This window comes from Microcebus murinus, chromosome 10 (genome assembly GCF_040939455.1).
Source record: "Microcebus murinus isolate Inina chromosome 10, M.murinus_Inina_mat1.0, whole genome shotgun sequence".
Classification (NCBI taxonomy): Eukaryota; Metazoa; Chordata; class Mammalia; order Primates; family Cheirogaleidae; genus Microcebus; species Microcebus murinus.
The window spans coordinates 56394328-56414189 of record NC_134113.1 but is presented as its reverse complement, the minus strand read 5'-3'; the positions used below and the strand labels follow the sequence as shown (position 1 = coordinate 56414189).

At 42.2% G+C, this 19862-nt stretch overlaps 1 protein-coding gene across 2 annotated transcripts in view; it reads right to left on the bottom strand.

Annotated features, from left to right (window-relative positions):
- The window catches only part of ACVR1B (activin A receptor type 1B), a 41302-nt gene extending 28125 nt beyond the window's left edge, over positions 1-13177 (bottom strand). For both annotated transcript variants that reach the window (XM_012762841.2, XM_012762859.3), the window contains exon 1: positions 13045-13177. In XM_012762841.2, the coding sequence (XP_012618295.1) occupies positions 13045-13135 (91 nt within the window). In that variant the 5' untranslated portion in view covers positions 13136-13177. The remainder of the gene's footprint in view (positions 1-13044) is intronic.
- Positions 13178-19862: the final 6685 nt, after the last annotated feature.

Genomic DNA, 19862 nt, shown 5'->3' with positions numbered 1-19862 from the left:
GGTGGCTCACGCCAGTAATCCTAGTATTCTGGGAGGCTGAGGAGGGTGGATTGCTCAAAGTCAGGAGTTCAAAACCAGCCTGAGCAAGAGCGAGACCCTGTCTCTACTATAAATAGGAAGAAATTAATTGGCCAACATATATATATAAAAAAAATTAGCCAGGCATGGTGGTGCATGCCTGTAGTCCCAGCTACTCAGGAGGCTGAGGCAGGAGGATCGCTTGAGCCCAGGAGTTTGAGGTTGCTGTGAGCTAAGCTGACGCCATGGCACTCTAGCCCAAGCAACAAAAGTGATACTCTGTCTCAAAAAAAAAAAAAAAGAATTTGGGGATGTGTATTTCCATGGTATGCTTCTCCATAAAAATGGAGGAAATAATTATTTTGGTTTCTCTACTATCTCCTCTATCTCTGAGAACACCTTTAGGGAGACAGCATTAGTGGTTAACAGCCTGGGCTCTGAGGTCAGACAGCTTAACTTTGACTGCTGGCTCCATCACTTGTTAGCTGAGCAATACTGGGCAAGTTTCTTAAGCTCACTGGCCTCAGCCGCCCAACTATAAAATGGGAATAACAAGAGAATCTACTTCATAGAGTGGCGTGGAGGAGTAAGATAATTGGTACATAAAGCTCATAGCAAAGTGCCAATAAAGTATGCAATTCAACTTTAGATATTCCCACTACAACAGTGACTGACTCTCCAGATTTCTGCCACCTTGAATGTTGTTAAATGCCTTTTTTTTGTTAGTGACATGGGAATCTTCTGCAAGTTATATTTTAAACTGTCCAGCTTCCCACAATATTATCACACATAAAATAATTGACAATAGCCTTAATATCATCAAATGTCCAGTGTTAAGAAGTCCTTATTGTCTCAAAATTTTTTTAAATTGTTGGCTTGTTCAAATCCAGATCCAAATAAGGTCCTTTGCCTACACTTGACTGAGAGGTCTCTTAAACCTCTCCTAATCTGTAGGTTACCCCCTTTGCTCTGTTCTTTTCCCTTGCAAATTACTTGTTGAAGAACCTAGACCATTTGTTGTGTAGTTTCCCACATTCTGGATTTTGTAAGACTGACTCCCTGAGGTGTCATTTAACATGTTCCTCTCTCCTCTGTATTTTCTATACACTAGTAATTAGATTGAGAAGTTTGATCTGATTCAGGTTCAAATTTTTGGTTAGAATACTCACAAGGCACATAATTTCCAGCTGTCTCTTTTTGTGATGTTAGTTCTCACTCTTTTTTAAAGTCTGCAATCACTAATGTCTAGCCTAACTCAGCGGCTTCTCCAATCTCATCATCCCGGTCAGGTGTTCTGTAGTGTATTTCTCCTAGCCCAACCCCATCATCTTAGGAAAAGACCTCACAGGGTACTGTGTTTATCCAGTAAAGCTTCCACTCATGTTGTGCTCTACCACAGGCCCATCCTCCCCAAAGGCCTGTAGTCTAACATCTCCAACCTCCTGGCCGTCCTCCCACCCAACCACTGAGACTGAATCAAATACATCAATGCCCTCATTTGCTAGTACTAGAATTGCTTTCCAATTCTGTGTTTCATTGTGGAGAATTCTACTTGCTAGGGAGGTCCAGTCATTGTAACTTAGTTATGGAATTATGAATTTGTATACCAGGTTTGGTTTTTTTTAACACTTTATCTTTACCAGTTTGTTTTTTTCTGCTTACTAAAGTAATCCATATTTCTTTGCTTTAAACAAATTTCAAACACCACAGAACCCTTTTAATTCCTGCCCCAGAGATATTTACTACTACATGTTTGATGTATATTCTTCTAGGGTTTCTTTGATGCACTAATATATTTTTAAGAGGAATTTTCTTGCAAATTGAGTGATAATGAAAAATTGACAACCCAATTTGCCCTCCAACATAGATTAAATTATACATACTAATGTATACTATTAACAGTTAAATATGTGATTATATAATATATATAAATTATATATAAGACAAGCATCAATAAAATCCTCCTCAAAATCCCAATGGCATTTTTTTTTTTTTGCAGAAATGGAAAAGCTGATCCTAAAATTGACATGGAATTGCAAATGATCCTGAATAATCAAAACAATCTTAAGGAAAAAATAATGAAGCTGGAGGACCCACATGTCCTCAAACTTACTACAAAGCTACAATTAATCAAACAGAGAGATACTGGCATAAGTATAGACAATAAATCAATGGAACAGACTGAAACTCCAGAAATAAGCCCATACATCTATGATTAACTGATTTTCAACAAGAGTGCCTAGAACATTCAAGGGGAAAGAAAGTCTCTCCAAAAAATGGTGCTAGACAACTGGATATCCACATGGAAAAGATTGAAGTCAGACCCTTACCTTACACCATGTATAAAAATTAAATCAAAATACATCAAAGATCTAAATATATGAGCTAAAACTTACAGTCTAAAACTCTTAAGAAAAGAGGGATAAATCTTCATGATCTTGGATTAGGCAATGGTTCCTTAGATATGACACCATAAGCAACAAAAGAAAAATAAACTGGACTTCATCAAAATAAAAAACTTTTGTGCATCAAAGGACAATATCAAGAGAGTGACAAGACAACCCAAAGAACGGGAGAAATGATTTGCAAATCATATATATGATGATAAACTAGTATCTTGAATATATAAAGAACTCTTAAAACTCAACAAAAAACAACCCAATAAAAAGCTGGGCAAAAGACCTGAACAGACATTTCTTCAAAGATGATACACAAATGGCCAAGAAGCACATGAAAAAATGTTCAACATCATCTCAAATACATTTCGACTATGGACTTTTAAATATTTTTAATTTTAGGCCGGGCGTGGTGGCTCACGCCTGTAATCCTAGCACTCTGGGAGGCCGAGGCAGGCAGATTGCTCGAGGTCAGGAGTTCAAAACCAGCCTGAGCAAGAGTGAGACCCCATCTCTACTATAAATAGAAAGAAATTAATTGGCCAACTAATATATATAGAAAAAATTAGCCGGGCATGGTGGCACATGCCTGTAGTCCCAGCTACTTGGGAGGCTGAGGCAGCAGGATTGCTCGAGCCCAGAAGTTTGAGGTTGCTGTAAGCTAGGCTGATGCCACGACACTCTAGACTGGGCAACAAAGCGAGACTCTGTCTCAAAAAAATATATATATATTTTTTTCATTTTTTTAAGATAAGGTCTCACTCTTTTGCCCAGGATAGAATGCAGTAGCATAATCATAGCTCACTGTAACCTCGAACTCCTGGCTCAAGTGATCCTCCCACAGCAGCCTCCCAAGTAGCCGGGACTACAGGTGTATGCCACCATGCCTGGCTAATTTTATTTTTTGTAGAGATGAAGGGGTCGGGGGTGGAATCTCCTTATTTGCTCAGGCTGGTCTTGAACTCCTGGCCTCAAGCAATCCTCCCCTCTTAGCCTCCCAAAGTGCTGTGATTACAGGCATGAGCCACAGTGCCAGGTCTCAAATGCATTTCAAATTCAAATGCATATCAAACCACAATGAGATACCACTTTACATCCACTAGGAAAGCCATAAGAAAAAGAAAAAGAAAATTTACAAGTGTTGGTGAAGACTGAGAGAAACTGGAACTCTGCATATTATTAATGAGGATATAAAGGGTATGTTGCTGTGGAAAAAAGTTTGATGGTTCCTCAAAAAGTTAAACATAGAATTACCATATAACCAAGCAATTCCACTCCTAGGTACAGACACAAAAGAACTGTGCTCAAACAAAAACTTGTGCGTGAATATTCATAACAATACTATTCACAATAGCCAAAAGGCAAAAACAACTTAAATGTCCCTCAAATGATGAATGGACAAACAAAATGTGGTATATTTGTATGATGGACTATTACTCAGCCATAAAAAGAAATAAACTACTGATACATGCTACAATATGGATAAACCTTGAAGATACTATGTTAAGTAAAAGAAGCCACATATTATGATTCCATTTATGAGAAATATCCAGAAAGCAGACTAGTGGGGGTGGGGCATGGTTAGGGATAGGTAGTGACTGCTTAATGAATACAGGGTTTTCTTCAGGCATAATGAAAAAGTTCTGAACTATATAGTGCCAATGCCTTGTACAACATTATGAAGGAACTTAATACCAATGAATTACACACTTTAAAATGATTAATGGTAAATTTTCTGTTATACATATTTTACCACAATTTAAAACTACCACCATAAATCCCTATTTCCAAAACAGTATGTACAATATAATCTCAGTTACAAAAACAAAAAACTCTAATACACGCACAGGAAAAAAACTTGGAGGTACCACGTTTTTCAAACTATTTTCCTCCTGAATCCTTATGCTCCCCACAATGTCCCAGGAACCTCTGAACTCCACAAAGAGGGAACCAGTGTCCTTTCTGCCATTGTCTCACTGTATCTAGCACAGTGCCTGGCAAATAGCACTGTGTTCAATAAATCTCAGCCCAATAATTTAAGGGACAGAGTGGGACCCTGCCAGAGTTGCTCAGCTTTTATTCATTTTGTTTCATTCATATGTTTCTACATGATCACTTTTAAAAGGGTCCCACTTTTACAAAGAAAAAAAAACTGTTCAACAGCTACACATCTAGACAATCACCAAAATGTTTATGAAACTCTGAATCAGGTTAAAAAATAGAGGTGCCTGGTACTGTCACAAAACAGAGGTCATATTTGGTTCTCTTGTGGGGGAAAAGGTTGGGAAGGCAATAACTGGGAAATGATGATACTATACCAGCAGCCAAAGTTGTAACTAGCCTAAGTTAAAAAATCTGGCAGCAGTAACCAATCACATGCTGTTGGTTTTAAAAAAAAAAAGACCCAAGTTACATTTTCACCTTTCATAATTATCAAAATTAGATATAAAAAATACATTAAAACAAACAAAAAGCTTTCCAGTACTCAAGAGCTAGAATAAAGTCAAATTTTACATGTGCCATTGGTGGTATCTAGAAAAAAACAAAAAAATAGTACTGGTAAAAAGCACTTATGGAAAAAACTATAACCAACTTAATAAAGGAAGCTATTTGTATGGGGGGGGTATAAAAAAACACAGATTTAACAATAAGACACTTGAAAAGCTTGGTATTTAATTCCAATCTGGGAAAAGGTCTTGGAATGGGGTTTGCATAAGAGAAAGGTGTTTGAAAAGCCAGCTCCACACTACATCCATTCTACAAACCGCCTTTCTGACATTCTACTTGGAGACAAACCCAACCCTAGAGAGCTGTTTAAACAAGTTCAACCTTAAGCCTCAGGTCTAGAGAATGAAAGCTTTGTTCTCACTCAAAAGAGACTTTTGATGTTTATGCTAAGGAGACCTGTCATTGCAACTTAATTTATGGCTGACTGTAAATACCTGAACATCTAGCAAGGGCCCACCTGCTGCCTAGGAGAATGTCAAGGTAAAATTGGAATGAGTGGCATTGTTATGAGGGATTGCGTCCAGTGTTCCTGGGACCAGAGTGTACAGACTCAGCTGTCAGACTACCTACCAGAAACTTGTATTTCCCCTTAGCTTTCAGTTTATATTGAACACGTAAAACCATTCTGTTTTCTTTCTTTGTTGCATCTAAATAGATGTACTTCTGGCTCATTAAGACAGGGAAGAATATTTATCACTGGTATTTTCTTCCTGACCTATTTACTACACTATGGATGAGTAGAGAGGAGACAGTGTATGTCACAGTTTTGAGTGAGAAGAGGGATAGGAATGACTGTTTCAGGCAACTGGGACAATGAAGGAGAAAAAAAAAATAGCCAAATTGAGAATAAAACTAATGAGGTTGAGAGATCAAGTTCATTTGGCTGGAATAAAATGGGTAGGTGGTAGAATAAACAGATGAAAGAGGTGAGGTAGGAAGACAGATTATTATGTTCCCATAACTTACAAATACATGTTCACAACATTTTTAAGTGACTGGGATACACACACACACACACATAGAGATGATAAAATTACAACAGGACAGAATTTGAATTATTTTCCTATGATTTTGCTGAGAGGATGGAAAAGAAATGAATGAATTTAATTAAACAAATTTATTAAGTACTTAAAGTATACAAGGCTCTGTGAAAGCCCAAAGCCGTAAGAAGAATAAGCCAGTTCTTCACATCAACTTTTTTGGGGAAAAGTAGAGAGGACAGAAGCATTTGGTGGGGGAGGGGGTCTGGATGTCAGAAATGAACACTGATTGAATTTGATTCAATATTATCTACTACAAGCATAAAAGGTAATACATAAACATACATCAAGACAATACATGAGGATTTGGGGTTAAGTGGGTTCTCTGACTACAAAAAAAAAGAAAAAGAAAAAGCTTTAATTCCCAGACTCAACTCAAACACCCTAAGCACCAAAAAGTTTATCCTCAAAGCACCTACAATCCGCTCTACCCACCAAACACTCACAAATATCTAGAAAAAGGTTACAGGCAGATGAAAGCCACATGTGGTCCTAGGACTTCTTTCCATACACAAGTGATGAGATGGCTGAGCACCAGGCCTCAAGTACCCTCAAGCCTATCTTGGGATATTTCCCATAATAAAGAATGGCTTGGAATATCCCCTCTCCTGCCTTCTCTTCACCATCACCATCTGACTCATCCCCACTCCACCCACACATCTTTTCAAAGAACACCTATTTACTAGTTCACAGTTTCTGCAGGTCAGAAGTCCAGGCACAACATGACTAGTGTCACCCCTAGAGCTGCTTTCTCATCTAGGATTGGGTCCTCTTCCAAGCTTACTGCTTGTTAGCAAGATCCACTGCCTTGCAGATGAAGGACTTAAGTCCCCACTGTCCTCCTAGCTGTCAGCTGGGGACTATTCTCAGCTTCTAGAGCTCTCAGCTTCTGGAGTTCTCCTGAAGTTCTCTGCCACATGCCTGTTGTGATGGGCAGTTCCCAACATGGATGTATGCCTGCTTTCAAGCCAGCTGGAGCATCTCTGATTTCCTCTTCTGCAATCAGATGAGAAATTTCTCTACTTTTAAAAGGGTAGTTCGATTAGTTCAGGATGACCATGACAGCCTCCCTATCTGAAGGTCAGCTGACTGGGACCTTAATAACATGTGCAAAGACTAGTGTTTGACTGAATAACTAGAGGAGGTGTGTGCACCAAAAGCAAGGGATCTTGGGGAAATGGTGAGCAGAGGGTGGGCTGTGGTAGGAACAATCACCTTATATTTTATCCCTTACAGAGTAAGGGACTTTGTTTACTATCTATGTCACCTCCTGAAGGTAAGCTTCAAGAGGGAAGGCAGTTTTGTCTCCTTTGGTTTACCACTCTATCTAGCACCTACAACAGTGCCTGGCATGTGGTAGGTGCTCAATAAATATGTATTAAAATACCAGTACCTACCAAGGATATGCGCAAAGAAAAACAAACAAACAAAATAAAATAAAATACCAGTACCATTTTCAGTAGTTACTCAACATGCATATACATGTTTAGCTTACAGTCTGGAAACAAGACTTCTAACTGTATGTATTAAAATTCTGGTTCAGTAAAACCATTTAGGAGTCCTTGAAATTCCACAATACAACTTTATCTCTACACTTTTATACAGTTCTAACAAAATATAGTTGATCCTCATTATTCACAGATTCCATATTTTTTAATTTAACTGCTTGCTAAAATTTATTTGTAACCCCAAAATCAATGCTCATGGTACTTTCCTGGTCATTCACGGACATGCACAGAAGAGTGAAAAATATGTGCCACTCATGTTCCCAATTGAGTCAAACAAAGCAACACTCTGCCTTCTTGTTTCAGCCCCCATATTGTAAACAAGTGTCCTTTTTGCAGTATATTTACTGCCACTTTTCACTGATGATTTTGCTGTTTAAAATGGCCCCCACACGTAGTGCTGAAATGTTGTCTAGTGTTCCTAAGCACAAGAAGATAGCAATGTGCCTTACATAGAGAAAGCATGTTAGATAAGCTTGGTTCAGGCATGAGTTAATGCTGTTGTCAATTAAGTTCAATGTTAATATATCAATAGCATATATTAAATAAGATGTCTTATTTAATATATGAAACAGAAACAGAAACACGTAAGACAAGGTTATATACTGAAAGGTTGATAAAAATGTGACCAGAGGTCCACAGGAACCTAACCCTGTATTTCCCTTAGGAGCAATGGTTCAGGATCTGCTAATTCAGTGTTAGCAGCAACTTTACAGAACATAACTACTACAAATAATGAGACTTGACTATACTAGCCCCATTTTACAGATAAAACAATGAAACTGAGAGAGGTGTGAAACAGTAGCTCCAGTCACACTATAGCACATCATCTTGTTTTATTTTCTTCACAGCACTCATGACCGTTAATTGTATTTACATATTTATTTTTAGTATAATCCACTGCAATTGTAAATTCCATAACACTACAGATTTAGGGACTTTTGTTCATCTTATTCTCTGTTATTTTCCCATGCCAAAAACTATTCCAGGCACATACCCAACAGAATGAATAAAGAAATCTCCTATATGTAACTGTGTAAATATTAGGGGTGACGTGATACTTTAAAGGGAAAGGCAGTTACTTTCATTATGTTAAATTTAAAATATTTAGTAAGACAAATGCAGGCTTCAGACTGGGTAGAGAAAAAAGAAAACCAAAAAGACCAGAGTTGCCTGAAGTGGCATTGTCTCCGAAACCTAGAGAGCAGATAAGATTGCCTAGGATGGAAACTTCACAGCTCAACCAAACTCTGGTAACTCTACAGAGTAAAGGAAAGAAACAGTATTTTGGTTGGTGTTCCATTTATCCATAATGGAGAAGCCAGCAAGCAGAGAGAACAAATAGACAAGAGCAGAGATGGTGCCTCTGAAACCCAAGATCGGGTTAAACCACGCATGCGATAGAAAAACTGAGAAGAGCAAAAACCTAGAGCAGGTATTTGAACGTGGCCATGAGGTAGTGCCTGCAGAGTAAAAGAAATTCAAGTTAGACTGCAAGGAAACATTGGATCTGAGCAGTTGATTACTTAAAAGGTTTCCACATTCCCAGTCCAGGTGGAACTGATGGGCTATGGACGCCTGCAGCACGTCCCGTATCAGAGGGATTGATGAGAAAGACTATAGGATTTTCTTTTTATAAATACAGAAATGAAAATGAGATGAGACCCTCTTATATCAACTCCTGCTACAACAGACAAATAACACAAGAACTCAAGACAAAGATGCGAGATTCCAGAATTAATGTTCACTGCTGCTCTGAGCAAAAACTGAACAGTAAACAATAAAGGTTTCAAAATTAAAACAAAAGAGCCACTTCAGTATTCTAATTTAACCTTCAAAAATAAAGATGACCTAAAGCGCCATGAACTGAGAATTCCATTCCACCTCAACACCCTGTACTCCTGAGTTATTATGAGAACAGACTGCAACGCAATTCAACTCATGTTCCAAAATGCAACAAGCAGCTTCAACAGGACATGCTGAAAGAAGCAGCACGTCTCAACATTTACTGATTCATATTTTGGTAGCAAGGTTACAATTAGCTCACCGGTGGAGAATAAACCTATTTATAACACAGCAGTCCACCTGAAAGACACAATCATCTAGAAAGGTTTTTAGAGGAAAATAAAGTGCAGCTTCCTCCTGGACTGACTGCAGATTCCCAAGGTCCTTTCAGATGAAGTCCTCAGTCTAACCTTCCTGTGTTCAGAGTCACCATTCTGGCCACCTCTCAGCCTCCATGTTCTTATGTAACATTTACATAGTGCCATAAACATACCCAGAGTTGCGTAAGAATTAAAACGTTGCCAAACCAATAAAGCCTAAAGCAGGTCACTCCCTCCAGACTGCCTTTGATTAGCACAGGTATGCTGCCCCGTCTCCGATGTAAGAGCCTGCCAGAGACAGAAATTAACTTGAGGTAATCTGAAACAGGTCTACAAAAAAGCAGAAATAAGAAATTAACTGCACTGTGACATGTGGTGCATCTATCAATCACAGAGTATGTTATCTGCCCCATAAGATAAAAAGTAACCCAACATTGCTTATTCACTGAAGTCAGAAACTGTGTCTAAAAATACCTCCCTGCCAACTGGCTATCAGTAAGTCAGTCTCACAAATGTCCCAATAAGAGTGACACAGAATATTTCCCTACTTTACCAAGGGAAAACTGAGGCAGTCACAGAAAGGTTAAGTTACTTGTTCAAGGACAATCTGCAAGGGAGCGAAGTTCTAGGGCTGAAAACCAGCCTCCTCCCTCCATCTGGCTCTAACCTTTAACCAGAGTAGCCATTTTAATATGTTTTATCACATCTGTTTCCAGGAGCTGTTTAAACAAAACTAATCAGAGATTCTCTTTTCTTTTACAAGAGTTCACTTCCACTGTATTTCAAATCCATGTCCACTCAACAAAATTACAAGACTTGGCTTGAAATTAGATTTTTAGTCTGTTCACAGAAATTCAAAATGTTCCTATGAGAATGTCAAATGTCTCTCTTGTTGCTTTTGTCTTAAGAAATGAATGTCATGTTCTCCTGCTACTAACTCAATTTTACATTTTAAAATACTAATCTGAAAATTCCAAAGCTAGGCCTTAAAACAATGTACACATACCAAACGGATGCTGTTTCTAATTTAAACTCACTCTCCTTATCGCTAGCCTCTTACTAAGTCCTACTTAATTTATTAATTAACAGAAACACCTATCCCTTACTGCCCTCATATCATGTCCAACTTCCAGGCATCAGAGCTGCCTGGCTCTGCCACTCCTCCGGCCCACACAGGGGAGTACTATATAGGAAACACAGGGGAGGGGGAAAAAATCAACTTCTTGTTATCCTACAGCCTCTATTTTCCCAGAACTGACGTTTCACTCTGAGCCTTTTGCAACAGTGGTCTCCATAACATGCACTATTGGCAACTAGATGTGTCCCGGAAAAAACTGTAGTGTCTGGCCAAAAAGTTAAAAGGCCCTTGAGAATGTTTGCTGGACACACAACCTAATTTCCAATTTACCAAAAAAAGAAACTAACTCCCCATTATGCCCACCCACCTTCACCCCAACAACCAACCATTTTAGGAAGGTTACAAAAAATGAACTCTGCCCCATTCGGAACCAGTTGGATTATCAATTAAACATTCTTAACTAGCCTCACAACAAGAAAAAACCCACAAACACCACACCAAATCAGTTGGGAAATGATTGTTAAAAATCTTGGATATATTAGGGGCATGATAAAAAATTCCTATGCAAGAAATTTAAAGATTTATTCCTACACACATAAAAAGACAAACCTGAAGGTTGAGCCTCCTTTTTCTTTTACTACACCACTTAAGAACATTGTTACACATTCCAAAAATATGGCCCATAATAAGGCCCGGCAAACATCCTTATTCATGAAAATCATTATCTCATCACAAATGTTAGGCTGTGTTCATATACCTTCACCATGTTTATCCGACCCCACAGCCGATACCCATGCCACAGAGCAGCGAGACCGAAGAACACACACGAGGTGCTTAACAGAAGCATTAACCAGTGAACAAAGACCCCACTGCACAGGCTACACCACTGGGAACAAATATCAAAGCCAGAGATAATGAATTTGTTTTTGAGACTCCAAAGTGGCATAGTGTCTCTTCCTGCTTGTCTGGTTTGTTAAAGAAGCCTGAACCCACCTGAGAATCATTCTTTTTAGTGGCGAGGAGAGCCACAGAACACACACTGGATCTCCTATTGCTGGAAGGTTAGGGGCTGCTGAAAAGTCAGAGCAGCAGGCTTTGTACACCGGGAGAGAATACAGTCCTGATCATCTCTCCCAGATCCATCTGTGGGTCAATAATCACTTCAATATAACTGCCAAATATAACCTTCATCTGCTACCCCAATGCCAAAACACATTTGAGATGACTCTCTTAAATGAAATATTTTAGGGTTTCATCCACTCTGTCAGCCCCCAAAGCCTCATAAACAACACACCCAGTAGAGTGTCCCACAGAATGGAACCCACCTCTGTAGTGGGAAGGGTGGGGGTGGTGTCAGGCAGCAGCAGGCTGTGGGGGTTGGAAGGCGAGGGGTGTGTGAGGGTGAGGGAACCAGGGTTGGGCTGGGCTGGGAAGAGGGAGCGTGTGGGAAGGTAAATAAGTACTGACCAAGGTCTGGAGAGACACTCCAGAGGTGGGATTCTTAAATAATCTTGGGGATTGGAGGCAGGTTCTAGAATTTCACCTGAAAGGCATCCACAAAGTGATTAACTGAATGGGCCCCCTGGGGTGGGGTGAGGAAAGCGAGGAGGAAAGCAAATACACCTAGACTCAGACTAACCCTTGGGAAACTAGGTTTCATAGGGTTAGAGACTCCAAAGCCAAGCTCCAAAAACGTTTAGGGGCCTGTTCGTCCCACTTCCTCCAAATAGCTTCCACAGGACATGTGTGCTGGAGATGAGGGGTTTTGCCCCACTGAACTCAGGGGACTGAGTGAAGGGAAAATGTGACTCCCTTTCCCAAAACATTAGGGAGGGAGGGGAAGAAACACCCCAAGTGCAGGACCTGAAGGAAAGGTTAGAGACCCCTTCCCCTGTAGCCTGAGGTGAGCAAGGGCTCTCAACATCAGGATACCTTGGAGGAGCAAAGACCCCATGCCCGATCCCCACAGTCTTGGCGGGAGAAAAGACGCCCCCCAGGAGCATCTGGAGGGAGGCAATAAAGCCCCTCTGCCCTGGACACGTTGAAGGGTAGAAACCATAGATCTCCAAATCTTGGGGAGGGAAGCCCAGACTCCCCTCTATGGAACAGGAGGGTGCTGGGAGCGCGACCCCCGAGAGCTCCCCGAATCCAGTTCTGCCTGGAAGAGGGCTCAGGTCCCCAGGGGCCCGGCGTGTGCTCGGTCGCCGCTGAGCTGCAGCGCCTCGGAGGTCGGGGGAAGCTGACCGCGGGTCACCCCGACTCCTCCGCGCCCCCCGCCCGGCCATATTGTGCGCGTGGGGAGGGGGCGCGCTGTAGCCCAGGGACCGTGGCTCGAGGCCTCGCCCTCGCCCGGCCCTCTCCATCCCGGCCCCCGCCCCCCGCCCCAGGACTCACCCTGGATCCCCCGGGGCCCGGACCCGCCGCTGCCAGCGAGCAGGAGGACGACAAGGGGGAAGAAGGAGGAGGCTCTGGCCGACTCCGCCATAGTAACCGCCGCCGCCGCCGCCGCAGCCCAGCAGCGCCCAGCGCGCGCGCGCGCCCCCGGCGCCTCCCCTCCTCCCGCGGCCCCGCTCCCGCCTCCCTCTCCTCCGCCCGGCGCCGGCACGTGCGCTCCCGGCGGAGCCGGCGCCGCGGCCGCCGCGCGCGCCCCCGAAGGGCGGGGCCGGGGTGCGCGCAGGCGCCCGCCTTAAAGGGGAGTGTCCCTGTTAAAGGGGTGGGCGGGGTTCGCGCCTCGGCCAACCTCACAGGTCGGTGCTGAGCGAGGCGCGGAGGAGGCCAGAGCCGGACGTGCAGCCTCCGCCCTCCCCTGCACCCGGCGCAGCGCAGGATCAGCACCGATCCCCCGCCCCGCGTCGAATATTCTACGAGCCCCGCGCGTGTTCTCGTTCCTCCATCCCTGCTGCCTAGCCTCAAGCCCCCATCACGTCCCACCGGGATCATCGCAGCGGTCTCCTAACCGGTTTCGCTGGCTGGCCTTGCCCCTGCAATCCTCTGGACACTGTAATCAGTGTGATGGAACCATGGCATGCTCCTTTTCAAAACATACCCAGGCTTTTTAATGATGATACTCAAATCCTGGTGAGGGTGCCGTGAGAGGCACTCTCGTTCTGCTGGTAGAACCCTTTTGGTAAACAATTTGTCATGTTGTAGCAAATGCCTTAAAATATTCATACAGATTTACCCGGTATTATCCCCTGTTTTCAAGAAATAATAAGAGAACAAATATTTACGCAAAATGGTAAATTGCATATTTATCATTGTAAAAAGCTGGAAACTAAGAAAACAATAATAGAAGACTTAAATAAATTATGGCCCATCCATATGATGAAACATTATTTAGTAATTAAAAATCATGCTTACAAAAAACAATAACATGAGATAATGTTAAATGAAGAGCAAAATATAAAACAGTTTACAGTATTAGTCAAGTTTTACGGATCATATATATTTGTACAGAAAAAAACTGGAACGATATTAGCCAATATTATCAGTAGTTATGCTGGGAATAATTTTTTACTTTTTCTTTAAACATTTCAGTAATTTCTAAATATTTTCCAAATAAGTATTACTTTCAAACTTAGAAAAAAATTCTTATAAAAGGTAAACCAAATCACCCCATATCTTTTTGGAAAGAGTTTACTTTCTTTAGCTTGAGAAACAGCTTGAGATCATGAAAGGGCAGGGTCTCTGGGAGTTTTCAGAGTTCTGGATCTGAATTCCACTTATTACTAATTGGCTGTGAAAATGTGGGTAAGGTTTGAACCTCTCTAAGCACAGTTTGGGATGGCCACTAGGGGAAAAAATTTTCAAATGGAATGCTCACCTTATAAGTTGTCAACAACCTGAAGAACTCCCATCCTCATATACAGAAAAAAATAAAACTGCAGACACATTCACCAGAAACAACACACACAAACACACCACTGCGAAGTCATGTAGAAGCACTGTCTACAAGTTGATTAGTGTAGCTAGAGGAGCAAACACCTTTTATTCTGCCCTCCTCATCTCCCCCAGATAGGCACAACGCCCCCTCCCAGGCCATCTGACTGGTCTCCCAAACTGTGCTCCCTCCACCCAGCTGTGGTGGACACAGTGGTAGGTTCAGTTTCCTAGGGTTGCTGTAGGAAAGTACCGCAAAGTACCACAAACTGGTAGCTTAAAATAACAAAAATTTATTCTCCCCCAGCTCTGGAGGCCAGAAATCTGAAACCATGGTGTTGGCAGGGCCATGCTCTCTCCGAAGTCTCTAGGGAAGAATCCTCCCTTGCCTCTTCTACTGTGTTTCCCCGAAAATAAGACAGGGTCTTATATTTATTTTTCCTCAAGAAGACACCCTAGGGCTTATTTTCAGGGGATCTGTTATTTTTTTTAAGTACGGTACAACAATCTACATTTATTCGAATAGAGTTAAGTTGTCTTCTTCTGGAACATCATCATAACTCTCCAAATCCTGAATTCCATCCTGAATTTCTTGCGACTCTATTTCCTTTAGAACCATTGGCCCCAATCTCTCATGTCGAGCAATAGAGCTCTCATGGGGCAGATGAGAAAGGCTGCTCATCTTCTTTACCGCTCCATTACGAAATACATGGGTTGTGCAGATATGCTGCGTAGCCACGCCCATCACTAGGTCTTATTTTCAGGGTAGGCCTTATATTTTGCAAATGCTTAGAAATCCTGCTAGGGCTTATTTTATGGGTAGGTCTTATTTTCAGGGAAACACTGTAGCTTCTGGTGGTTCCCAGAATCTTTGGTGTTCTTTGGCTTGTGCCTCTATCTCCACATGGTTGTCTTCTCTCTGTCTCTACCTCTGTGTCCTAATTTCTCTTTTCTCATGAGGACACCAGTTATTGGATTAGGGCCCACCCTAATTCAGTATGAGTTCCAATAATCTTGACTTGATTATATCTGCAAAGATTATATTTCCAAGTAAGGTCATATTCACAGATTCTGGGTGGACATGAATTTGGGGGGCGGGGGTAGGGGGAGACATTATTCAACCCAGTACGGTCACCAACCCCTGCAGTTGGGAAGGGAAAGCTAACCTCTCAGGAGCACATCTCTGAGGCCAAGGAGGAAGGAGCTGTCCTTCCTTATGTTTGCTAAGTGCTGCCACTGTGGCTGCAAGACCAGAGGTCCCAGAAGGGACCTGTGGTTGCTTTACTCCTAGAGAGTAATGTCAGCCACATGCCTAAATATACAGACCAGACAACCAGAATGCTGGGTTCACAGACCAAATGCCACCTCCATTAGCTCACTTGATAGCATTTGTCTTTGGGCAAGATCTTTTACATCCCTAAAGCTCAATTCACTCATCTATAAAATGGGGCTAATAATAGTTCTATCTCATAGAGATGTTGTGAGGATTGATAAGATATCATATGTAAAGCACTTAACATCATCTCTGACATATAGGAAGCAATATAAAAAGATTATTTATTATTATGATTTGGCCTTTGCTACACTCTTATGAAGTAGTTGAAGCACGTCAGTGTGCCCAATTTATGGATGAGGCCACTGAGGCCTAGAGAAATGAGCACAAGGGCAAAGCAGAGGATGACAAGAGACGTTTGTCTAGTATTTAGGGAACTGTGGGCAGCATAGCAGCACACCCAGAGGGTGCGGGTTGGAGGGGGCTGGTGGTGAACTGAAAGGTAATGTTGGAGAGATAGGCAGATGTGAAAGTACACTTGGAAGTGCATTTTTCTCCAGTGTACTTGGAAGGGTTCTAACCAGGGGAGTAATGTGATCCTATTTGTGTTTTAGGAAGGTCACTTTGCTGACCCAAATGAACTTGACCTTTGTACAGAGGATGGTTGGAGGAAGGCAGGACTGGTGGTAAGCAAACCAAGGCAATTCCCATAGCCCAGACAAGACGGGAGAAGGACCTGACCCCAGGCAGCAGCAATAGAGATGGGAAAGAGAAATAGATCCAATATTTGAGACAAGTAGAAATGACAAGATTGATTGGACATGGGAGATGAAGAAAGGGGATAGCCCTGTATGATTCCAGGATAACCTGACGAAAGTGACTGGCTGTCCAGTGGCTCCATGCAGCAGAATAAGAAAGGCAGGTTTGGGAAAAAGAAAATGAATCCCCTGTCAGATAGACTGGATTTGAAAGACCACTTGTAGGTACCTGCAGCTACAGAGATGTGGATTTGGAAGTCATAGCTGTCCAAGCAACTCAAGGGACCATGAGAATTCTGGAAGTACAGCAACACTGGCAGGAAAGAGGAGACAGAGAAGGAACAGTTACAGAAGTCGAAAGAAAACCTGGAGAGCACAGAATCATGAAAACCAAGGCAGGAGAGGCTTTCAAGAGGGCCATAGAGTCTAAGTTGAGAATAGGTCAAGGTGAGGAACAAGAGGCTCCTGGGTTTCATAACATGAAGCCCACTGATGATGTTTACCTGAACAGGTTCAGTGGAGGGTGGGGTGGAGGCCTGAATTCATGGGGCTACAAGTGAATAGGAGGAGAAAGCTTAGGAAGACTATGTGTCATCTCTTCTTTAAAAGAACTTGGCCATGATGGGAAAGGGAGATTTGGATTTCCTTCAGAATGGTAGACCAGGTTCCCTGAGCAAACCTTCAACTCAGAATGCTCAGTAAACTAGCAAGAAAGTAGAGAATACTGAAGTCAAAAACTAGAGAACAGGCTGGGCATAGTGGCTCATGCCTGTAGTCCCAGCACTTTGGGAGGCCAAGGCAGGAGGATCACTGAGGCCAGTTGTTTGAGACCAGCCTGGGCAACATAGCAGGACCCAGTCTCTACCAAAATTACAAAACTTAGCTGAGTGTAGTGGTGCATGCTTACCTACTCAGGAGACTGAGGTGGGAGGATTGCTTGGGCCCAAGAATTTGAGGTTGCAGTGAGCTATGATGATGCCACTATACTCTAGCCTGGGTTACAGAGTACAACCTTGTCTCTAAAAAAAAATGAGGGTGAAATAAAAAATGTGTAAGTTATATATGAATTCATGCATACTTTACTAATTGTTAGGCATTTATGAACAGAGAAAAAGAGTGAATAAATTCTGGGTTAAGAGAATGAAGGAAATAGGATGAGAAAAAATAATTCAAAAGAAGACAGGAAAGGAAAGGAAAATGACACTACATGTTGAGTATTCCTAATCTGAAAATCTAAAATGTGAAACTTTCTGAGCACCAACATGATGATCAAAGGAAATGCTCATTAGGGCATTTTGGATTTCAAATTTTCAGATTAGAGATGCTCTACAGGTAAGTACAATACAAACTTTCCAAAATATTTGCATCGTACTTACCGAAATCCAAAAATATCCATGATCCAAAACATTTCTGATCCCAAGCATTTCAGATAAGGGATACTCATCCTGTGGTAAAGTGGGATAAATAGAAAGAGCAAAATAAGATGGTGAAAATAAATCCAAATATATCCATGACTACAATAAATGTAAATATACTAAATAATCCAATTTTAAAATAAAGATTTCCAGACTGGATAAGAGAAAGAGAAAAGGGGATTGCAGAAGAATACACAAAGTCAAGGAAGCATTTACTTTGTTTTGCTGCTTTAATAAGAAGAGAGTGACTGCAGCATAGACTGCAATAAAAGAGCCAAGAGGAGTTCAAAGATACAGGAAGAAAAAGTTGTGACAAAGCCAGAACCCAGGATAGATGAGGAACACAGAATCAAGATCCAGATGTACAGGTATCAGCCTTGGCCTTCTCAGTGGCTGGAGAAATCAGGTGAACAAAGAGAAAGTTTATAGGCATGAAGGGTCACCTTGATGTTCTCAGTCAAGTTGCAGTCTTGGGCTTCTGTTTTGGTACAATATGCTCAGGGGGCAGGGTGGCATATGATGTGGATGTGCTTGAGGAGAGTTGTGAGAATTTGTAAAAGCCACTGTGGATAATGGGAGTGGTATCCAGGGACATAAGAAAGCAGAAATGTATTGCCAGAGTGCCACCGGGGCCTAGCCAGGATTGCAGAACATAAGGTTGAGGTAATAACAAGCCTCTTTTATGGGACAGTTTCCTCTGGAAAGGCTCAGCAGCCTACGGTGGAAGCAGAAGAGGGGCCATTTGGAAGTTGAAGATGTGGAGCATGGGGCTTAGGGGCTGGTGGAGGGGCATATGAACCAGGGTGTTTGGGAAAGAAGACGGAGGACTGGTTAGGCAATTGAAGGAACTTAAATGTGATGCGCCTGGTGGCTGAGGATGGGGGACTGGTTAGAGGGATTGTCATGGGTCTGAGGACCACAAAGGCCTATGTCAGTGTGGTCAGCAGCCTGCAGTCTGTGCTCAGTAGTCCCATGGGATGGTGCTGACCTGTGTTTAAGAAATCCCTGGCTGGGTGTGGTGGCTCCCGCTTGTAATCCTGGCACTGTGGGAGGCCAAGGCAGGAGGATCGCTTGATGTCAGGAGATCGAGATGAGCCTAAGCAAGAGCAAGACACCTTCTCTACTAAAAATAGAAAAAATTAGCTGGGTGTGGTGGCCCGTGCCTGTAATCCCAGCTACTCAGGAGACTGAGGCAGGAGGATCACTTGAGTCCAGGACTTTGAGACTATAGTCAGCTATGATTACACCACTGCACTCTAGCCCACCAATAGAATGTGATCCTGTCTCCAAAAAAAAAAAAAAAAAAAAAAGGGAAAAAAAAAAGAAAAGAAATCCCTCCCAGGCTTTTCTCACTTACTTTTTATTCCAAATATTGCATTGTTTAAGAGGCAAGCCTTCTTTCTTTCTTTCTTTCTTTTTTCTGTCTGAGAGAGAGTCTTGCTCTGTTGCCCAGACTAGATTGCTGTGGCGTCAGCCTAGCTCACAGCAACCTCAAACTCCTAGGCATAAGCAATCCTCCTGCCTCAGCCTCCCAAGTAGCTGGGACTACAGGCATGCACCACACTGCCAGCTAAATTTTTTTGTTTCTATTTTTAGTTGCCTGGCTAACTTTTACTATTTTTAGTAGAGACGGGGTCTCATACTTGCTCAGGCTGGTCTTGAACTCCTGACCTCAAGCAATCCTCCTGCCTTGGCCTCTCACAGTGCTAGGATTACTGGTGTGAGCCACCACACCCAGCCCTTTCCTTCTTTTAACCCTCATGCTGACCTCATTCTGCCCTAGTGCCTCCTTGGTAAATAGGCCTCTGCCCTCAGCCTTGATGATTTATACCGCAGTTTCTCTCCAGGCATGCCCAGGAGCCAAACAGGTTTGCTCTCCTGGTCATT